The 19,484-nt window shown below is 32.5% G+C and overlaps 1 protein-coding gene across 2 annotated transcripts in view; it reads left to right on the top strand.

Moving 5' to 3' along the window:
- Positions 1 to 19,484, top strand: part of LOC117211410 (UBA-like domain-containing protein 2) — an 87,957-nt gene that overhangs the window by 61,921 nt on the left and 6,552 nt on the right. For both annotated transcript variants that reach the window (XM_033455234.1, XM_033455238.1), the window contains exon 3: positions 18,092 to 18,185. In XM_033455234.1, coding sequence (XP_033311125.1) covers positions 18,092 to 18,185 — 94 coding nt within the window. The remainder of the gene's footprint in view (positions 1 to 18,091; positions 18,186 to 19,484) is intronic.

Here is a 19,484-nt window from a genome sequence, read left to right as displayed (position 1 = left end):
GTAATATTATTGTCCGTCGTTTATGGTCAAAGTTTGCACTGGTTGGATTTTCCTTGAGAAATTCTTCCTTCACATCCAACAGATACGATCTTCTACGACTCTTTAATTCGTTTCTAATACGTACAACTCATACATTGAAAACTTTCTTCTTCGGTTAATTTAGCCGACATGAAGAAATCTTCGGTGATCGTCGACGTTGATGATTATACGTGCTCGTTTGTAACATCGTGCAATGATAAATTATCAATACGGCATTCATGTTGCCACGCCTAAACATAATTTTATTGGAATACGTAGGTGGACAAAAATTCTCGACCTTTCTATCGTCTAGTAATTTCGCGTATCGTAGAACACGATTTTCAACATTTTCATTATATTACAGAATTTTAAAGTAGCATGCGAAATATTTGTACAGGTATCAGGTACCGTACAACACCGGTAGTTAAATTCCGAAAAAAACGTCGTATCACGCGAAACGTGTTACAGGAAACGTAGAATTAATAGAAAAATGCTGGCTAGATTGTCACAATTAATAAAAATACGTATTTCTTATAATTAATATATTTTTATTAGAGCAATCGATAATTAATTTAAAATATTACATATTAATGTTATTCATGTTAGTTACAATAAATTTTCGAACGCGAAAAAGCCAATACGATTCCACGGACTAAAAACGGATTAAAAATTGGAATATTACAAAATTTCAATGTTTGAAAATTCCCATTAAGTTTCTCCGATTCTCGAACCGTCGTACAGCGAATCCGTAAAAATTGTAAGAATAGCGTGTTATTCGAGAGACTCCTGTGTGTATCAAATTATAACTCTGATATCTATAAGAAAAGACGGTATCCTTTTATTAGGAAATTATTTATGAAATTATTTATTTACGAAAGTATTCGAATATTCGTAGAAACTTTTTGTTTCTACATATACGTAATACAGGTTGAGTCTACTTCAGTTATCCATTGGTTTTATTAAGCAAAACGCTTTGAATGAATTATGTTGCATTTCAAGGCACTCACCGCATAGATGAAAATTTTATTTTCGAATGTCTTATATAACTTAAAACGGAAAATTTAAAACGGGGTCCGAATGCGTGTACAGAAGTTAGAAATGTATTTATCGTAGGATAAAGATCGTCGAAGAATTTGAACGATTATTTACTTATTCGCTATATTAATAAGCCACAACAGTGAGACTATCTTTAGCATTAATTTTACGTTTCAGACTACTACCCATGCTGTGTATTAGTTTTTCATTAACCGTATGTCCGCGATATATGCAACTTCTCAATACATTTTCGCACTGGTCTCAAATCTATTGAAATTTCGCGAAGTTTCGTGTAACGAGCGTAATATATTAGGTCGTCCGAAAAGTTTCTTTAGTTTTATAAGGAAATAATGGATACACAACATTTTTCGTTTTATATTATTTTATCGAATTACGTATGATCCATTTTGCTCTATCAAAATAAAGATTACAACGTACGACAGATTAGGTTCCATGTTTGTATAAAGATTCATTGTTGTAGAAGACGTGTCTGTAAAAGAAAGACACTTTTCGGACAACCTAATATATATTCATATGAAAATTCTACGCTAGGTGTTGCAATACTCCAAAAGGTGTTCAAGTATGACACGTTTGAATTTATTAATACAACAATTTATTAATTTCTTCCTGAAAAAAGGAAACTAGTTTATTCTTGTTTCAAAATTGTAGAACCAGTATAATTATAACGCGGAAAATGTTACTAGATTGCTGATATTTATGCAAATCTATATTATTGAAAATACAATTAAAAAAGTACGAACTCCGTAGCAAGTTGTCGTAGCTTACCTATCAAGCATTATAGACAGTGCCATACTTCGGACATTGACATTTCATATATTTTTTCATATTATAGGCCATTCTATGCAACTTTCAAATTTTCTATAAATATTTAAAAATCTGCAGTCTAGCTGTTACGCAAAAGTCGGATCCGGGATACAATGAAACAAAATTGCGACGAAAATGCGTGCGTCTAATCAAATTCTGTCATGTCGTATTTTGTAGCTCGTACCCACACGAGAATTGAGAATTTTACAGCCGTTTTTTAATTAAAAGATGCAGCGTAGCTTCGCATTCTTTCATCCCTTTCGCGTCTTTCCATCATTCTGGACACAATTGTATTTCTCTAACGTTAAGCACGTCTCAAGCTTCGACAAAATACGAACAAAATTTCTTATCAGTGTGTGTCATTCTTTGGTTCATTTACCAAACGTCCAGTTGGACGTTATTAAATAATAAAAAAAAGAAAATTCTTTGATTCGATTTTGTCTATAAATATTTCCTCAAAATTTTGAAAAAAGGAGAAAAAAAGAGAGAAACGTAGAAAAAATGATAGAAACTCGAGAATCGCAGAGTGAGAGAATGAACAACTTATTTTCGCCATATGGTTTGAAGTTTCCTGTTATATAAAATCTTCTTTACTCATTTCCAAACCTTCGTCGAACTTTGATCGATTGCTTCCTGTTTAAACGAAGCTTTATTATGATGCACGGTGTTGTTATCAGTCACAGAAGAGGGAAAAGGAGCGGAAGATTTTCTACCGTATCGAAGCATATTGCGTAACGTTTCCGATAAGAGAAACGCAAACTTTCGATGCGATTGTTTTCATCGCTTTCGTCGCTGCGCGTCGTTTCATTGATCCGATTCAACGAGCTTATTGTACCTTCGATTCTATTAATAAGATATGATATTTCTTCTTATGTATTATTTATTATTATTATTCATCGATATCTAATCAGTAGACTGCTGATGTTTGTACATCGGTGGATAATTTTAACGTACATGTAAGAATGTGCATAGCGTGCAAAAATATATGAAAATTATACGCGATGAATACGATAAATTTATTTCTATTAATTTTCCGGCCTTCGTGGCACTTGATAGTTAAGGAGAAGTATTTTAACATGGAATAGTTAGTGTAGCCTTCGTGGATCGATGATAAATCCTCCGTGTTTTCTAAAGAAACTGATAATATTAGTGTAGCTATTAGTAGACCGCGGATGTGTACCTACACGAATTCATACTTTTATGAACACAACTAAAAAACCAAAACTTAAATAGAGCTTCGTTTCATTCAGTAAATATTGTAAGGAGTATTACATTTCGAATATTTTATATATTTCTGCATATTATTACCACTATTATTATTTCGAATATTTTATGCATTACCGCATATTATTAGTATTATTATTTGTTTATTGACGCGAGACGTAAAGCCTAGCATAATATCCGTTACAAACGTGTACACTTGATGTCATTTTGATTTTTTAACTATACCAATACTATGTTACCATTGCACCGGTGTAACGTCTATCTTACGAACTAGGTCAGCGGTTTTTAATCTGCGGTCTGCAGATCTCCGTGGGTCCGCCAAGTCCCCACTATGGGAATATAAAATATTTAATACGTGTGTTTATTCATAACAAATCTCTTCTCTGCAAATTTGAAGGTTGTTGATGAGCAGTTGACGAGTGTTTCAATTGTACATATTTGTCACATTACGGATTTCAGTCTTCAGTTGAGTCATGGGGGGCTGCGATAGCGAAGAATTTAAAGGGAGTCCGTAAACATAAGGTTAACACTTCACTGACCGCTAGCTGTTCAACAGCATACATATGTCCGACCGGCAGCTCAGGCGTAGATTCTCCCTGGTGCCGGCTCTGTTTCGGTTCAGACTCTCCAATGACATTCTTTTCGTTCATTGTGAACGGTAAGTTTTTCAAATTGGTATAAAACTGTAGGAGCTTACAAAGCAACGTAACTGACACAACTGAGCAAGGTACCTTAGTACTAAATAACAAATTACTGCTCAAATGATGAGAAAGATTGTCGGTGACGAAAAGCCGATTAATTGGCTATCGATCGGTAAGCGTCGGGGACAAAAGCCGATTAATCTGCTATCGGTCGATAAAGTGTTAAGAACCGGTGAACTAATGGAATAAAACGCAGCAACGTGTAATGTAATATATATATGTAATGTAATATGACATATATAGTATACCACGTGGAATAACATAATATAGCATAGCATGAATGATAACAAGACAATAGATAGAACTAGAGCAGAGTGTATTTCAGAATTGACTTAAAATTCTAGTGTCTTAATTCTCAGTCTTATTCTATCTTATTCTCAGAGATTTCTTTGGTTCCAATTTGAGTTAACAATGCTGCTGATACTATTCTTCTAGACAAAATGTCCTTAGTTTCGCGCATCCCTTAATTTTGTCGATTCTCATATTTCCTTCTCGTTGATTGTCTTTTCTGTGTTTGGTCACTACTTGTTCTTTGGTGTATCTGACCTGATTTCTTCGCGTATATGAGACATTAACGTAGTATACTCTGTTTGCTTTCTATTTCCCCTGTATATACGGTGACCGAAATTTCCATAAAGCCAAAGTTATATTTTTTTAAGTAAAATCTTTTAATTATTTCACCCTAATGACAAGTATGGATGTGTGATACCTTTTCGGAAATCCTAGAAAAGAAACACACGTGTACGTAAATAGTTTTGCTAACATTAACAAAAGAAAGCGAAGATGCTAATTTTATTTGTCAACAAGACAACAACTGTGGTTCGCACATCGAATGCTTTAAGTTTCTTAAAAGATTCATTCAATATTAATTTTTATTTTTACCTCTATTAAATTAAAGATTTAATAGATACATAAATTTCCAGTGTAGTTATGACGCCAGTTCTACTTAATTAATATTACGCTGCATACACGATCAATGTTATTAATATTCTCTGAATGTGCAAGAGGTGATAAAAACACATATCTGAAAATCGAATAAAAAGATATAAGATCGGTTGACGATATATCGAACTATAAAGTTGATTTTCTATAAAAGTTGAGAAATATGACTATTCGTCTTTTTATCTGCAGCCTTTATGTAAGATATCTAAAGTACAGTGCTGGCTGTAAAATCTCAGCTTCTTCCATTTCTTTAACCATATTCATAAAAGTGCGCAAAATTACATAAAGGTTCGCAGTTTATTAATCATAAAAACAATACATAGAAGGTGTTTAATAAACATGAATCTAAGATTATAAAGTTTATGATCAAGAAGGATAAAGATAATACTTTCATTGTAAAATATAATTTTGATGTAAAATATAATTTTCATAGGAGAATGTTTCATGAATTTAGTTCGCTTATAAGTAAAGTGAAATAAATATATTGAATCATACTATTAACTGGAAAATATGTATATTTTATACAATAACGAACGAAGTATGAGTATTTAAAAATATACATATATGGGTCGATTTATTTTTCATTAGTATTTCATGTTACATCAACTACAAGGCCATTAATGATACATTATAGAAATATATAGCGCGTAATTGAATTAAATCAACGTTGTTGCATAATTTATTTTTTTTTTTTATGAATTTTAACATATCGTTAAAATGAAAATTTTTTAATCTTCCCTCCTCCAAATTATCATTAAGGAATAATTTAGTCCAAGTATGAAGTCTTTGCAAAGTATTTTATTTCGAACGATTTGGAACAAGATGGTCGTTATGATTAGTTAGTCACATTCTACGTTTTTAATATCGAAACGCAAGAAGAATACGAAAATCTCTTTTAAAAGAAGAAATAGAATTATACGCCCTATTGTAATTTCCTTATCGATGTACCTTTTGCCAAGATATGGTATTTCCACAGCTGTTCCTCTAGCTACAAGAAAATTATTACGTCCTTTCCCAAAAAATATTATAGCCCCCCTTATACTGAACAATTCTCGTTAATAAGTCTTTTTCACATCTTCAAAAATAATGTTTTAGATGCTCAAGTAAATTTTAATATATAATAGTAGGATTCCTTAAGAATATAAAATAATAAGGTTCTAAGCTAATTCTTCTTGGATCATCCTATTCAAAACATTGCATTATTTTATAGTATCTAGACGTAATAGTACCATAGTTATTTTCTTATATATACAGGGTGGTTGGTAACTAGTGGTACAAGCGGAAAGGGGGTGATTCTACGCGAAAAAAGAAATCGAAAATATAGAATAAAAATTTTTCGTTTGAGGCTTTGTTTTCGAGAAAATCGACTTTGAATTTTCGCTCGGTACGCGTGCACTTTATCACGTCTTGTTATAACGGATCTCACTGTAGATCGTTGTCTCGTTGTAAAATTAAAAAAAAATTTTTATTCTATATTTCTTTATATATATCTTTTATCTTATCTTATATATCTTTTTTGGTAGAATCACCCCCCTTCCGCTTGTACCACCAGTTACCAACCACCCCGTATATATATATATATATATAATTTCTTATACATACATAAGAAGGTAACTATGGTATATATATACACATTATATTATTATTATCACAATATTACATTATATTATTACATACACACTATATATATACGCATTACGATCATTCATCAAATACCCGAACCAAATATAATAGAAGTATGTATATAGTCGAACGTGAGTACACATACGTCCCGAAGCTTAATTAGTTACTCAAACGAAACACGCAATGTAAACGTGGTAAGTTTATCGATAATACTGTTGCCGTGTTACTAAACACCTATCCTATTCATTTGCTCGAATCAGATCCCGTATGGTGCCTTGTTTAATGTAATCGTTGAAGTCGATTCATTCGCCGATGAGAAATTGTATTAATTTCACAGTCTGTTTCCAGACATTTGCACAGTAACGAACTATTTGACTTAATTAAAAGACTCGTAAAGTTACGTGGCGTGAGCACGTTGATTCAGCAGAACGGGTTCCTCCGCGTTAATTTCTCTGCCTTCGGTTTCCGCACTTTGCAGTTCATTTTCTGTCTGACTCTTTTTGCTGAATGTAGAAGGTGCTCATTTGGTATTCTTTTAAACCGTCGGTTGGTGTCGTCATAAACAGGCCGCGGAATAATATGAAACGATTAATATGGAAAGATTGGAAATTCATTTTGCGTCATTATTTTTGCGAATTATATTGGGAAACCTCAAAGCGATAGAAGCTGGAAAGAAAATACCATAATTTTGAAAGTTGAGCTTCGAAATAAATGTACGATTTTAAATTTGTCAAAATTTCTTTTTAAGCGAATAGTGAGATAGAATTCGATTAATCAATCAAATGAAATATACGACATCAAAGCGCACTTCGATAATTGCAGAATAACGTGTTATACATATACGATCATAAGATTACTCAAAAGTATTCAAATACTTGCTTACTTGTGGCAAGACATATTTTTAATTACGAAACTACAGTCGAATTAGACGACGATTTCGTTCCTCACATAATCACCATAGCTACATAATATGCTGTAATAATAATAAAAATGTTTTATTCATACTTTAGGCTCATCGTCTATTACAACGAGATTCTTGCATTCTTATTTAGTTTCTTATACTATATTACTTTCTTATGTAATAAGTTCTTATCAACTTATTGAACTCTTAGTTACTATATTATATTTGCATTTTATTGTGTTATATTACTTATTTTTGTTTAATAATTAGTATGTATGTGTCTATCCTAATGTATACAGCACAGCAACGTATTAAGATTTTATTATTGTTGTTGTTGTTGTTGTTATTCTTGTTGTCATTATTGTTATTATTATTATTGTTGTTGTTGTTATTGTTGTTGTTGTTGTTGTTGTTGTTGTTGTTGTTGTTGTTGTTGTTTAATTTGTGCTTTACAATTTGTCCAACTGGACATTCGGTAAATACGTATTAAGTGATCCCATAAGTAATGCGGTTTTTCCAAGGGTTCAGTTCAAAAGTGATAGCTGCTACTACTGAAGTTTTAAAAAATTGAAATCGGAGACGTAATAGGGAAAAATAGTGAATTATAAAAAATTATATTAAAATATTATTATACTGGAAATCACTTTGTCAACAAGGTAATTTGTTCTTTTAATCTGATTTTACTTTTTTTAATCTGCATTACTTAGAGGATGAGTTAATATAAATGTAGCTGTATTTACATCTATATCCATATATAAAAAGATAGTTTAGTGCTCATCTAAGCACAGCCTTCTCTGGTCTCAGTGATTAGTACGTGGAACCAAGTGTCCGCTTTTTTCTTTCCTTGCATACCATATTGTTGGTACCGAGAACATGCTGATATAAAATGCTTCAAGGTTTCCTTTACATAACTGGCATGCCTCTGCGTCATTTATTTTTCTTCTTTCCTCCTTTTCCCCTAATATACTAAATTCATGCCTTCCAGCTAAACGTATTTCGGCATCTGCTGTAGACTATTGGCAATATGTCTAATTTATATAGCCTTCCCGGTTTGGTTCTGTTAGGTCCTCCATATATTTATATTAGGTCATCTTTAAATAATGCGACCGTTGGTTTTCATGTTATCAGAAGGAAAATAAACAATTACCTGTTGATAATCGACCAGTGATAAATTTCCCCGTGTTTTTATAATTCACTATTTTTTCATGTAAAGTTATCTATCCTAATTTTTTAAAACTCCGACAGTAACAACTTCCATTGTTTTGAACTAACTCTAAGAAAAGCTGCATTACTTATCGGATGACCCGATATATCGGACAATACCTTGAGGCCAACGCTCCATCTCTGTCATCGACAAATGTTCCGACCTCGATTTTGTTCCTGCTACGTAACGTAATAGTAACATAATAGTACGTACATTATAAGTTGATTCAATCGATCTTCGCAAGTCAATATGTAATAACAAAACTGACGTTTGTAATTGTCATATCTTACAGAACTATTTTACTACTTCACAAACTCTTTATCTCCAGATTTTTCAATTCTTGGATTATAAGACAGATTGAGAAGGATCTTCTAAACTAAACGATAAAAATGCTTTAATGCTAAAACAATTAGTGATGTTCAAACAGCGAATGTACATATCATTATATAATATATAATTATTTTTTTTACATACATTATATAAATACTAAAATAAAATTGTTGCTGTGCTTTTTAATGCGTGATACAGATTTACATTCTGATGATTCCCTATAAGAAGATAGTAACCGTTGCTTCTAATTAATAATTCGTCATTAATTTCTATAGTTCGACCAGATTCACATACCGTTAGGATAAAACGATCGAAGTGCCTGGATACTTATAAATCGAATAACTCTTCATCCAAAACAATAATAAAAAAATATATCTAAGAAAAGACGCTACTCTATAACTTACAAGCTTATGGACTAACCCACTAACTGATCTTGAAATCTTACAAAATGGCGGGAAAATTCTTGGTCTTAACCTAAACCTAAACGAATTTACGAAGTAAATTCGATATAAAGGGACCATATTATTTTCCATATCTAATGGAAGAAGTTTCGTAGCTGTTGACGATAAAATTGATTTTGTAACGTTCCACGAGAATTTTCCGGGCATCTCCTAACCTCCGAATTAAGAGGTCACCGCGTTGAGGTTATGTTGAGCTAGAATTCTGAAATGACGAATGGTACACAGAAGTTTCACTTCCTTCGCTTTTACGACAGTTTGTTTTTCTTCGCTAAACGATAACACATTCAGAACTTATCTACTCCACAGCTTTTTAATTGTATTTCGCAGTCTATAAGTCCTCTGTAAATATGTAGACCTAGGCTACAAAATAGATAAATATTGCGAGCGATGTAATTTTTCTTTAGATAAGTTTATCTTTATTTATTGTGTATATTTTATTTCGGAAAATAACTAATTGATTGTTTGAAACTTCCCATGAAAGTAAATAAATGCGAATTGCTTAATCTCCGTAGATAACACGGTGTAAGGTAGCAAGCATATGCAAGTTATATTTCATGAAGTATCTAGTTTTCAACACTTCAACAGACTACGCAAATATTTTATCATTATTCGGAAGAATACGTGATATCCTGTTGCAAGATACATATTGATAAAGCGGAACATCATTTTATCTGTAAATAATCAAAATAAATAAGGTTGTAAGACGACAGATTTATTTATTATTTATAATTTATTATTTTTCCATGGGAGAAAGGGAGGGAAGAGCGACCGAAAAAGAAAATCAACTCGACTATCCGAGTAATATTACGATTTTCTTCGTGCATATTTTATAGACTGTTGAAGTATTATTAGACCTATACTGCATATGTATTATATCCATTTAAACATTAAAATGTACGGATGGTGCAATAAATTACTTACCATACTATTTATTGGGTTGACAACTAAGTGATTGCGGATTTTGTCATTAGGTGGTAATTTTTATCTTATTTTATATCTATATTTCATTACTACATATAAAATATAAAATGCCATCCGTTTCGATCACTTAACTTCGCAACTAATATGCGAGAAATGAATCAAATATACAGAGAATTTTATCGCATTGATTTATAGATAAGCATCGATACTTTTACTTATCGATGTTTCAAGATAAATAGTTCAATGTAACTTGAAGCATTGTTATAATGTATATACACGGGATTGCGAATTACATATTGTTATAAATACGGTAGATAAGCAGTTAGAGAAATCCGGTAAGATCACGGGAATTTATTTGTAAAGACAGGGTTTAAGATACAGCGACATGTTTACAAGCGGGTTCAACGTTCGCGGTACATATTTCGAATGCAGAGTATCGTACGTTACCAATTCCTAGGAAAGACAGTAGAGCACAGTGATACGCATGTTCGCTTAAGTGACTTACAATTAGATAAAATACATTACATCAGCATATACTTGATGACAGATAAATTTTTATTCAAATAATTATCCAAATAAAATTTTGGCTTTATTTGTTTCTTGCTCTGCTACTTTAAGATGCTCTGCATCTTAGATGATGCTATTTAAGTAACGATGTATCTGAAGACCAAATTATTTTATTATTTTATTATCTTGTTATTTTATTTGACATTTAGATATTTGTTATTTGTCTTTACGAGAAAATAATTTTCTTTCTATCGTGCCATGGAATATTCATCCCAAAACGCACACTTAATACGACGAGCATAGTGTGTAACGTTTCGAACATGATGGATTTCGTTAACAAGTACTCGTCTCTCATTATAAGGCCCAGTTGAACGACTGTTTCGTTACTATTATTTAATGGCGATGTGACTCGATCATCTGGTGAAATGTTCGGGTTGTATTAAGAGCGAATTTATAATAATTGGTCTTTTATGTATAGGAAAAACTCCCGTTTCTTATTTTACATTATTATTTGAAATTATTGTTTGGAAATAGTTTATTTTTCAAGTAAGATATTGGAATTTATATTTGCATTCGTTCTTATTTTGAAATAATCTTGTTTGTTATTTTATTTGCAGTGGTTACTTGTTTTATTTTTTATTTGTTGTGGTTACTTTTTATTTCAAATAAAAGGTAACAAAAAACTCTGCTTGACGCCTGAAAGCACTCGTTATTAAAGAATACAATGATGTTAGAAAATAGATCGTAGATGACAGTAAAATAATATAATAGAACACTTGATATGTTCGGTATCTAAGTTCATTTTTACAAATTCATACAGTTACATATTATACATGGTGCCAGTGTCTATTATTTAATGTAATAATTCCTAATAAAGAATTCAAGAGTCATATAAAAATTATTTGCATAGGGTGAGGGCGATTCTACATGAAAAAGCAAGTCGAAGATATGCAACAAATATTTTTCATTTGAAGCTTCCTTACAGACAAAATCGAATTGGAAAATTTGTCTAACATATATGGATTTGGCTAATTAACAATTGTGTGCGAGTAAACAACCAGCAGGAGGTTATTCTATATGCGAAAATAAGTGAAAAATATAGAATACAATTTATCAGTGTAAAGCCTCATTTTCGAGAGAAAAAAATGGAGTTTGAACGTGTTTAGTTAGGAATAGGCCAGATCAATTTTCAAATCTCATTTTGTCAGAAACGAAGCATCCTATGAAGAAATTTTATTCTACATTTTCGACTCATTTTTATACGTAGAATAGCTTCCAGTCTGGAAGTAGCCAGCTTCAAATATACTTGAAACGTATACACAAATTTTCGATACAAACTCGATTTTCTCGAAAACGGAACCTCGAATGAAAAATGCTTATTCCATAGTTTCAACTTATCTCCTCGTTCGAAATCACCTCCACCTAGTTTTTACCATCAGTACTGGTCACTACTCCGTTTTAAAATGTACATTATTACGACAAAACTACAACCAGAATTATTACATCAACATTACATTAACATATTTAATCGATGAAATAAAAACAGAGCAAAAATAAGTGGAGCATAATTCAAGTCCTATAGGCTGTAATTACCATATTCCATTTCAATTACATTCTATGCTTGATATTTTGTCGACGAAATCAATGGGTCAAGCTTGTCAACGCATTATCCATGACTTATTGATCATAATTGACAGGTAGCGTTACCACAGCTGAAACTTCTCCGTGAAACTATGGCCACCGCGCGAGAGGCGTTCTTTTCCACTACGAATTTCAGTTAGCAAGTTTGAAAACGGTATGAAAAGCAGAGAACCACTGCAGGCAGACAGTCGCTAGGTGTGTTACTATTCTCGGTCGGCGGCATTCCGATAAGCCGTGTGCCAAATCTCGGCCCAACACTGGACGAACGGAAATGTTCAAATCTGAGGGCGAAATTCTGCGTTTCTCGGATCATCTTTACTTCGTCTTCTTTCTCATGATGTCCGCTATTGATCAGTTTAAGTATAAGCGACACTTTGGTAGATACGTAGTGACCAACTATGTGAATTACATCGAACTTAAGAAATGAAAAGGGAATTAGTAGTCAAAAGCATCGCTAACTATCTTCTTACAGAACGAGGATATAAGTCTAAATTACATGTTAAACGTATTCGAACACTTGATAGATTTGCAGTAACCATGTGCGGATTTTAAGAAACCAAAGAAATCAGTGATGAATCAGTAATTAGAAGCAACACTTGCTATCTTTTCATCGAATTGAGATATAAATCTAAATTATATGTTAAACGTATACGAACACTTTGCTAGATTTATAGTAATTTATGTGAATTGTACGAAACTGAACAAATTAACGATGAATTGCTGATGAATTAGTCATTAGAAACAACACTTACTATCTTCTTACAGTAGCACCAGAGTATGAATCTAATTTACAGTTCGAAAAACGTTATCATACGTTACTCGATTAACGAATTAAAAAGATATATATGATTCTACTTGGAAATATTTGTCATACGTATGTCCAGAACAATCATCGACGCAATAGATTAATCGTGTCAAGTGACAGTCAGTGGCTCGCGAAAGTATTCCTACGCTTTGTCGACATCTTTTATGATCATATTACGTGTGTTATTAGAAACATTTGGAAATTTAATTAGCACTGTAATGACATCCAATTATCACTATTACATTGGTAAAATTTTAAATAATTTTGAAAATATATATAGAAATTACAACATATTTAATAATTATATATTTAAATATAGTATAAAAGTATTTTTTTTTAAGTATATATATATTGCAAAGATCACAAAAATATTTAAACAGACAATCATGTGCAATATCAATAAGTCTCAGTATTTAGTGAAACCATCTTTAACACTTATTATATGTTTTAAAGTGACTGTTCATACTGTATACTAATTCTTTTTTAAATATAAGATCGCAGTTAATATGTTGCAACTTCTATATGCACATATAGAAGTTAATTTAATTTTCAGATTAAATTCAAAGTCAGTATGATATTGACAGCTGCATCTCGTTATAACGCTGATCAAATATTAAAATGTTTTATATAACACATACAATATGCGCATGAAAATTTTTCATAGTAAATGTACGAATACCTTTCTGATACACTGTACATTTTCTATTCAAATGTCACTGTTCGTATCAACAACGAAAGTTTTTCTACTAGCTTAGAAGACTCTCCCTAATCTCGTGATTAAAAATTAAATAATTTGAAGATAAAAAGCTTGTCGACTAATAAGATAGTTCTCTAGGGTATGACAATTACAAACGCCAATTTCTTACGTGATATTGACTTTCGAAAATCAATTCATAATATATTACAAATTAATTCAATCGATTTGTAATATATTATTATTCGTAAGTGTGATGGTTACGGAGAACATAATCATCGCAACTTGATTTGACTGTAGTTTTGTAATTGAAATATGTCCAGACAAAAATAAACAATACTTTTAAGCTGTGGTGTATGTTGTTCATTATGAGATCGTGGCAGTCAATTATAAATTGCATCGTTATCGGCTGCACACGTTCGAGAAATTTATTAGTAGCATTTTTGTTGTCTTATATTAATATCCTTACATCCAATAGTATCGAAGAGAAGAAAGAAAAGAAGGAGTGGAGAAATTCCTCAATCATCATCGTGCGTTAAATAGAGTGTTAATAAAATGTATATTACTTAAGTATTGCTATACGTATTGTCGAGGACAAATTATATCGTTACGTAAATATATAAACATAGGAGCATGCGTTTTGAAAATATTTTAGCAGTTTATCTAATTTAAGCTAAAATTTGACCATTCGCTTTTTTTATCGGTGATTATGATATCATTTAGGTTTTCTTTATAACTTGTTCCAACTCGTTGTACTTGATTATTCCAATCAATTGAAATATTCAAATATCATACAACATCAGAGAATTGACATTGGAGCTGGTTGAATAAAATTATGCAATTTATGATACACATGTTTATGTAGTTTGCCATATACATCGATATGTGTTTATAATATTTTTCAAATATTCGTTATTATTTTCGTTTGCCACTCGTTATTACGTTATCTGTTTCAATATATGCTAATTGCTCGAGCAAAGCTAAAACCTAAGCAAAGAAAAAAAGGAAGACGTTGGAGAATTATTGACAATCTTGTCACGCATCTTCCTATTTATTTATGTAATCAGTCAGTGAACAGTGTAGGAACACGTGTGCATCTCATATTGTTGCGTTCTGTCCACCTGGTACACCGACATCACATTCAGGAGCCGAAGGTTCGATGACCTTAACAACCGACGAGTTCTCACTCGCAGAAAGCTACTTTTGTCGTTCTCTTTTCAACCGCCTACCATAGACGCGTGTACCACTTCGTTGCGGCTTACGTAAAACGTTCGTTCGATATTTTTAGCTTTATAGGAGAAACCGACATCTTGTTCCGTATTTCCAAAATACAAATAGGAAACAAGCGTAACTTCTCCATAATAAAACCTTTCCTTGCCAGCAAATAGTTACGTTACCCAAGCAAATTTGACGAATGAAATAGAAAATACGGTTCCATAGCTATAAGACATCGCGTGTATTTTATAGACAGGCTCACGAAAGTATTCCTTGAAAGTAACCGAATATCCTAATATCCAAATACCCTGATATCCGAATGCTCTATTATTCGAACGTAACATTTCCCAGTAATGGATGTCTTTTTCCGTGTCGGATATGTACATATCTTTGCGAATGTTCATGCATAGAGCGTACTTTTTCCTTCATTCGAACGAGCGAATTCGAATTGTGAGAATTTAGAATGAAATTAATAGCGTTCTATTCAAATATCGAGAGGAAATACGACGACGTCATTAGAAAACTGGAAACTAGCGTTAGTGCGTCGGAATTAACAGAAACGCGTGATGTTGAAAAATAGAAGCACGATATTGAAAATTATTTAGGGCGCGTAGATTTCCCGGATACTGGCAACTGTAGAAAAACCTTAAATATAGCGACACGACGAAACGGTTTCATCGCGATAAACGCGACAATAATGATGATTTTATGCGAACGCAGGAGACAGCAAACGAAAGTGGTGACGAAGAGGTGCCCTCTCATGCCAAAGCATTCGTGGCATCCAAAAAAAGTGCTTCGATGGTTCGAAGTACAAAGTGAATGTAACTCTACCCAGTTCACCTACGTTAAAAGAATCATGTGACTTTGCAGCCGCGGGGATATAGGACCCATAAATATTTCAAGAGTCTGTCAATTGATCTTGATCTGTATTCGAATCAATGAGATTTCGCATAGGAAAAGTGATTGTTCTATTATTCCAGCAGTTTCCCTTCCTTCTTAGATCGGACAAGGCAAGCTTTACTGTATATAATAATAATAATAATAATAATAATATTTATTACGTATAAGACTTCATGTCTATTACAATAATAGTCTACTTTTTGGCACAGTGAATTGGTTTCCTTAGTATAAATTTTCTTATCTTAGGTATAGTTATTCTATCTTTATAGCATAGGCAGATATACTTTTTCGATGAATATACCCGTATTGTGTATTACATCTCCCCAGTTTAAATTGGGTTGAACAGAAAGTTCATTCCTTTTTTCGTGGCAAGATGGATCGAAGTTTAAACAATAACTATTAGCCACGATTTAATTGATCCAACCTGGTATCGTTGATTAATTAACAGACAACAACCGGTCAGAGTGTAAAACAAACATTTTTGGAAGTACTTGTTTCTTGTTGACCTGGCACAAGTTCATACATAGCTCACTAACGCAATGCAATGCCACACGTGTCAATCGTCATACGATAAAAGTTGGTGCATCTTGGACAGCTAGTTGTGCCCCATCTACCATATTCTTCCGATCTTACACGCTTAGGCTATCACTTATTCCGCTCGTTGCGAAACCACCTCAACAATGAGAACTTGTCTTCTTTGAAAGACTGGAAAAACGGAGTGGAACGTTTCTTTTTCTCGGAAGACCAAGCAATTCTACGCCGATGGAATAACGAAGCTATCGCGAAGGTGGCGAAAAGTCATCGAAAGGAATGGCGCATACATCGATTGAAAACGATACACGTAAAGGGGAAGGCACGTCCTTCGATTTGACCGTAAAAACGAAACGAACTTTCCGTTCAAATTGATTGAAATTACCAGATATTTATATTATTTATACACAAGCATACAAAGTGGATTCTGCACGTGAAAACAATGAAAAATAATTCATACGGACGTATGACCATGTTTAACCTTGTTTGCCAATTATTAGCCAGTTTTATGTCGAAATAATTCTCTATCGAGAGATAGAAGTAGTTGAACTAATTTCACCTATCTATTTACCGAGAGAACTCAATATTTGACGTTGAATTCCTTGTATTTGAATTCTGTAAACTTCTCTTTGCTATTTTTGTTTTCTTTTTTTTCTTTTTGTTCCCAAATGCTACAGGACACCTTGTATATTTCGCACAGTGGATCGTCCGTTATATTAATAAATCTTAAAATACCGATTCGACCATATTTAATACTTATTACATGTTTAAAAAAAACCATTAATAAACCATTTAAAATATAACGATATATAATCAATTGATTTGCGTAAAAAACGTAATAATATTTTTGTATCTCGTATCGAAAGCAAATAATTAACGAACAATAATTTCTATTTGCTATAAATGTTCTTTAAAGAGCGTAAATAAACTTCATGAATTTTTCTAGAAAAAATATGAATATATGTGTGTATTATACAATTGAGGTTAGCGACGAATATCCACAATATTCGCAATAAACGGTCCAACCTATAACAAGAATTAATTTGTTTAAGCAAAAACATAAAATCTTTGTATCTTGTGTGCAAAGTAAATAATTACATAACCAGTAAAAGAATTTGATTTGTACGTTATACGTAAACATTTCCTAAAGAATGTAAATAAGCTTGATGAATTCTTCCAAAAAATATATCAACGTGTATAACGCGAATAAAATGTTTACTTCGAAACATAAAGGAGATCGAATAAAACATCCTCAATCGAAAGGAGAGACAACCAGAAACATCTCTCGTAATAGTTTATAAATTGATATTCAACTCTTATGTAGTAGAATGCGAGAGTATGTAGAACGCTATCCCTAATCGGCATGTAAAACCTGTATCCTCTTAGGCCTTGTAGCGAAACACGCGAAAGAGGTTGATTGTAGGTATCGATCTTTAAATGAAGAATCTATGTTTATGACCACGCAGACATGCGCCCTAGTCTCGACCTAAATAATCATGCACGCAACGTTCCAGGAACGTAAACAAACACATGCAGCTACCGTAATATAAGACGGCTGTATCGATGGCGTTATCGAAACACGTAATCATTACAAAAATACGTTTCTTTTGTAGATAACGCCATGCAACACCCCGGCCACACCACCAAATTTCCCTGACGCGCTTTTGGCGTTCTCCAAAATGTCCGCAGGCGACAAAACTCCATCAGGTGAGTTTTGCTTTACGTTATTTATTTACTTATATTTATTATGCATATATATTATTTATATTTATTTATATTATTTATATTTACTTTACATTGGGCATGGTGTCACCGAACTGTTGGTACAAGCTGAAAGGATGGAAAATCTGTATTAAAAAATAAGTCGAAAACGTGGGGTGACACTGTTTCGTATGGAGCTTCATTTTCGAAAAAATCGAGTTTGAAAATCAAGTATGCTTGAATGTGGCTAATACCGGACTAGACGGAAATAAATAATCAATAGCAGGACATTTTAGATGCGAAATTAAGTCGAAACTGTAGAATAAATTTTCCTCATGAGACTCTTTGTTCCTGAGAAAAATATAAAGATCATAGACGTGTACTAAATCATAGACCAGTTCTTAACTAAGCATATTAATATCCTTATTTTCTTGAAAATGAAGCCTTATAGGATACAATTTCGTTGTATGTTTCTCACTTATTTTCGCATTTAGAACAACCTCCTACCGATTATTTATTTATATCCAGTCGATAATTAATTAATTAATTATCAAGTGACAAACCTGACGCGTTTGCGTTCATATGCTAGCCAGCACTAGTCTTACTACTTTGAACTACAGGAGAAAAGTATATAATGTTTCATTTGTACATAAAGCATATGGCCTAATGACCTGTCCTGACATTATAGAGAAATTTAAACTTAATGTTCCATCGAAAAACTTACGTCATCCTGAGCTATTGCGAGTTGAACGTCGTCGTACATTGTACGGTTATTTTAGCCGCCTCAACCTTATGATACTACATGCCAATAGTGCATATATTATACATCCACTGATCTTTATTCTGCAACCATCTCGCTTACTTAAATTCCAACGATCTCCTATATCGCTACAGATCTTGTCTGTCTCCTTGTTTTTGTTCTTATTCTGGTAGTTGGCAATTCTTGACACTATGTTCTATTTAAAAATACTTAGCTATTTTTTCTTAATCGCACATTAGCCAGAACCGATCCTAGCTATTAAGTACATAATAACTATAATTATTAATTGATTACTCACTTACTCGTGCATCTTTCCTCTTTTGTATTGCTAATGAGTTTTCTTGTCACACACACATACAACAAATGGAATAAAACAAAATAAATGTTCAAACTCGATTTTCTCGAGAATAAAATCTCGGACAAAAAATATCACTCTACACTTTCGATTTGTTTCTTCATGTAAATTCGCTTTTTGCGGCTTGTACCGCAACAGCCGCAATTCTGTAACAGCCTGTATATTTATTTTATATACAGGATATCTCAGC

The sequence above is a fragment of the Bombus bifarius genome, unplaced genomic scaffold, assembly GCF_011952205.1.
Source record: "Bombus bifarius isolate JDL3187 unplaced genomic scaffold, Bbif_JDL3187 scf7180000008233, whole genome shotgun sequence".
NCBI classification, from domain to species: Eukaryota; Metazoa; Arthropoda; class Insecta; order Hymenoptera; family Apidae; genus Bombus; species Bombus bifarius.
Note: the sequence above shows the minus strand (reverse complement) of the source record. Positions and strands in the feature narration are given on the sequence as shown.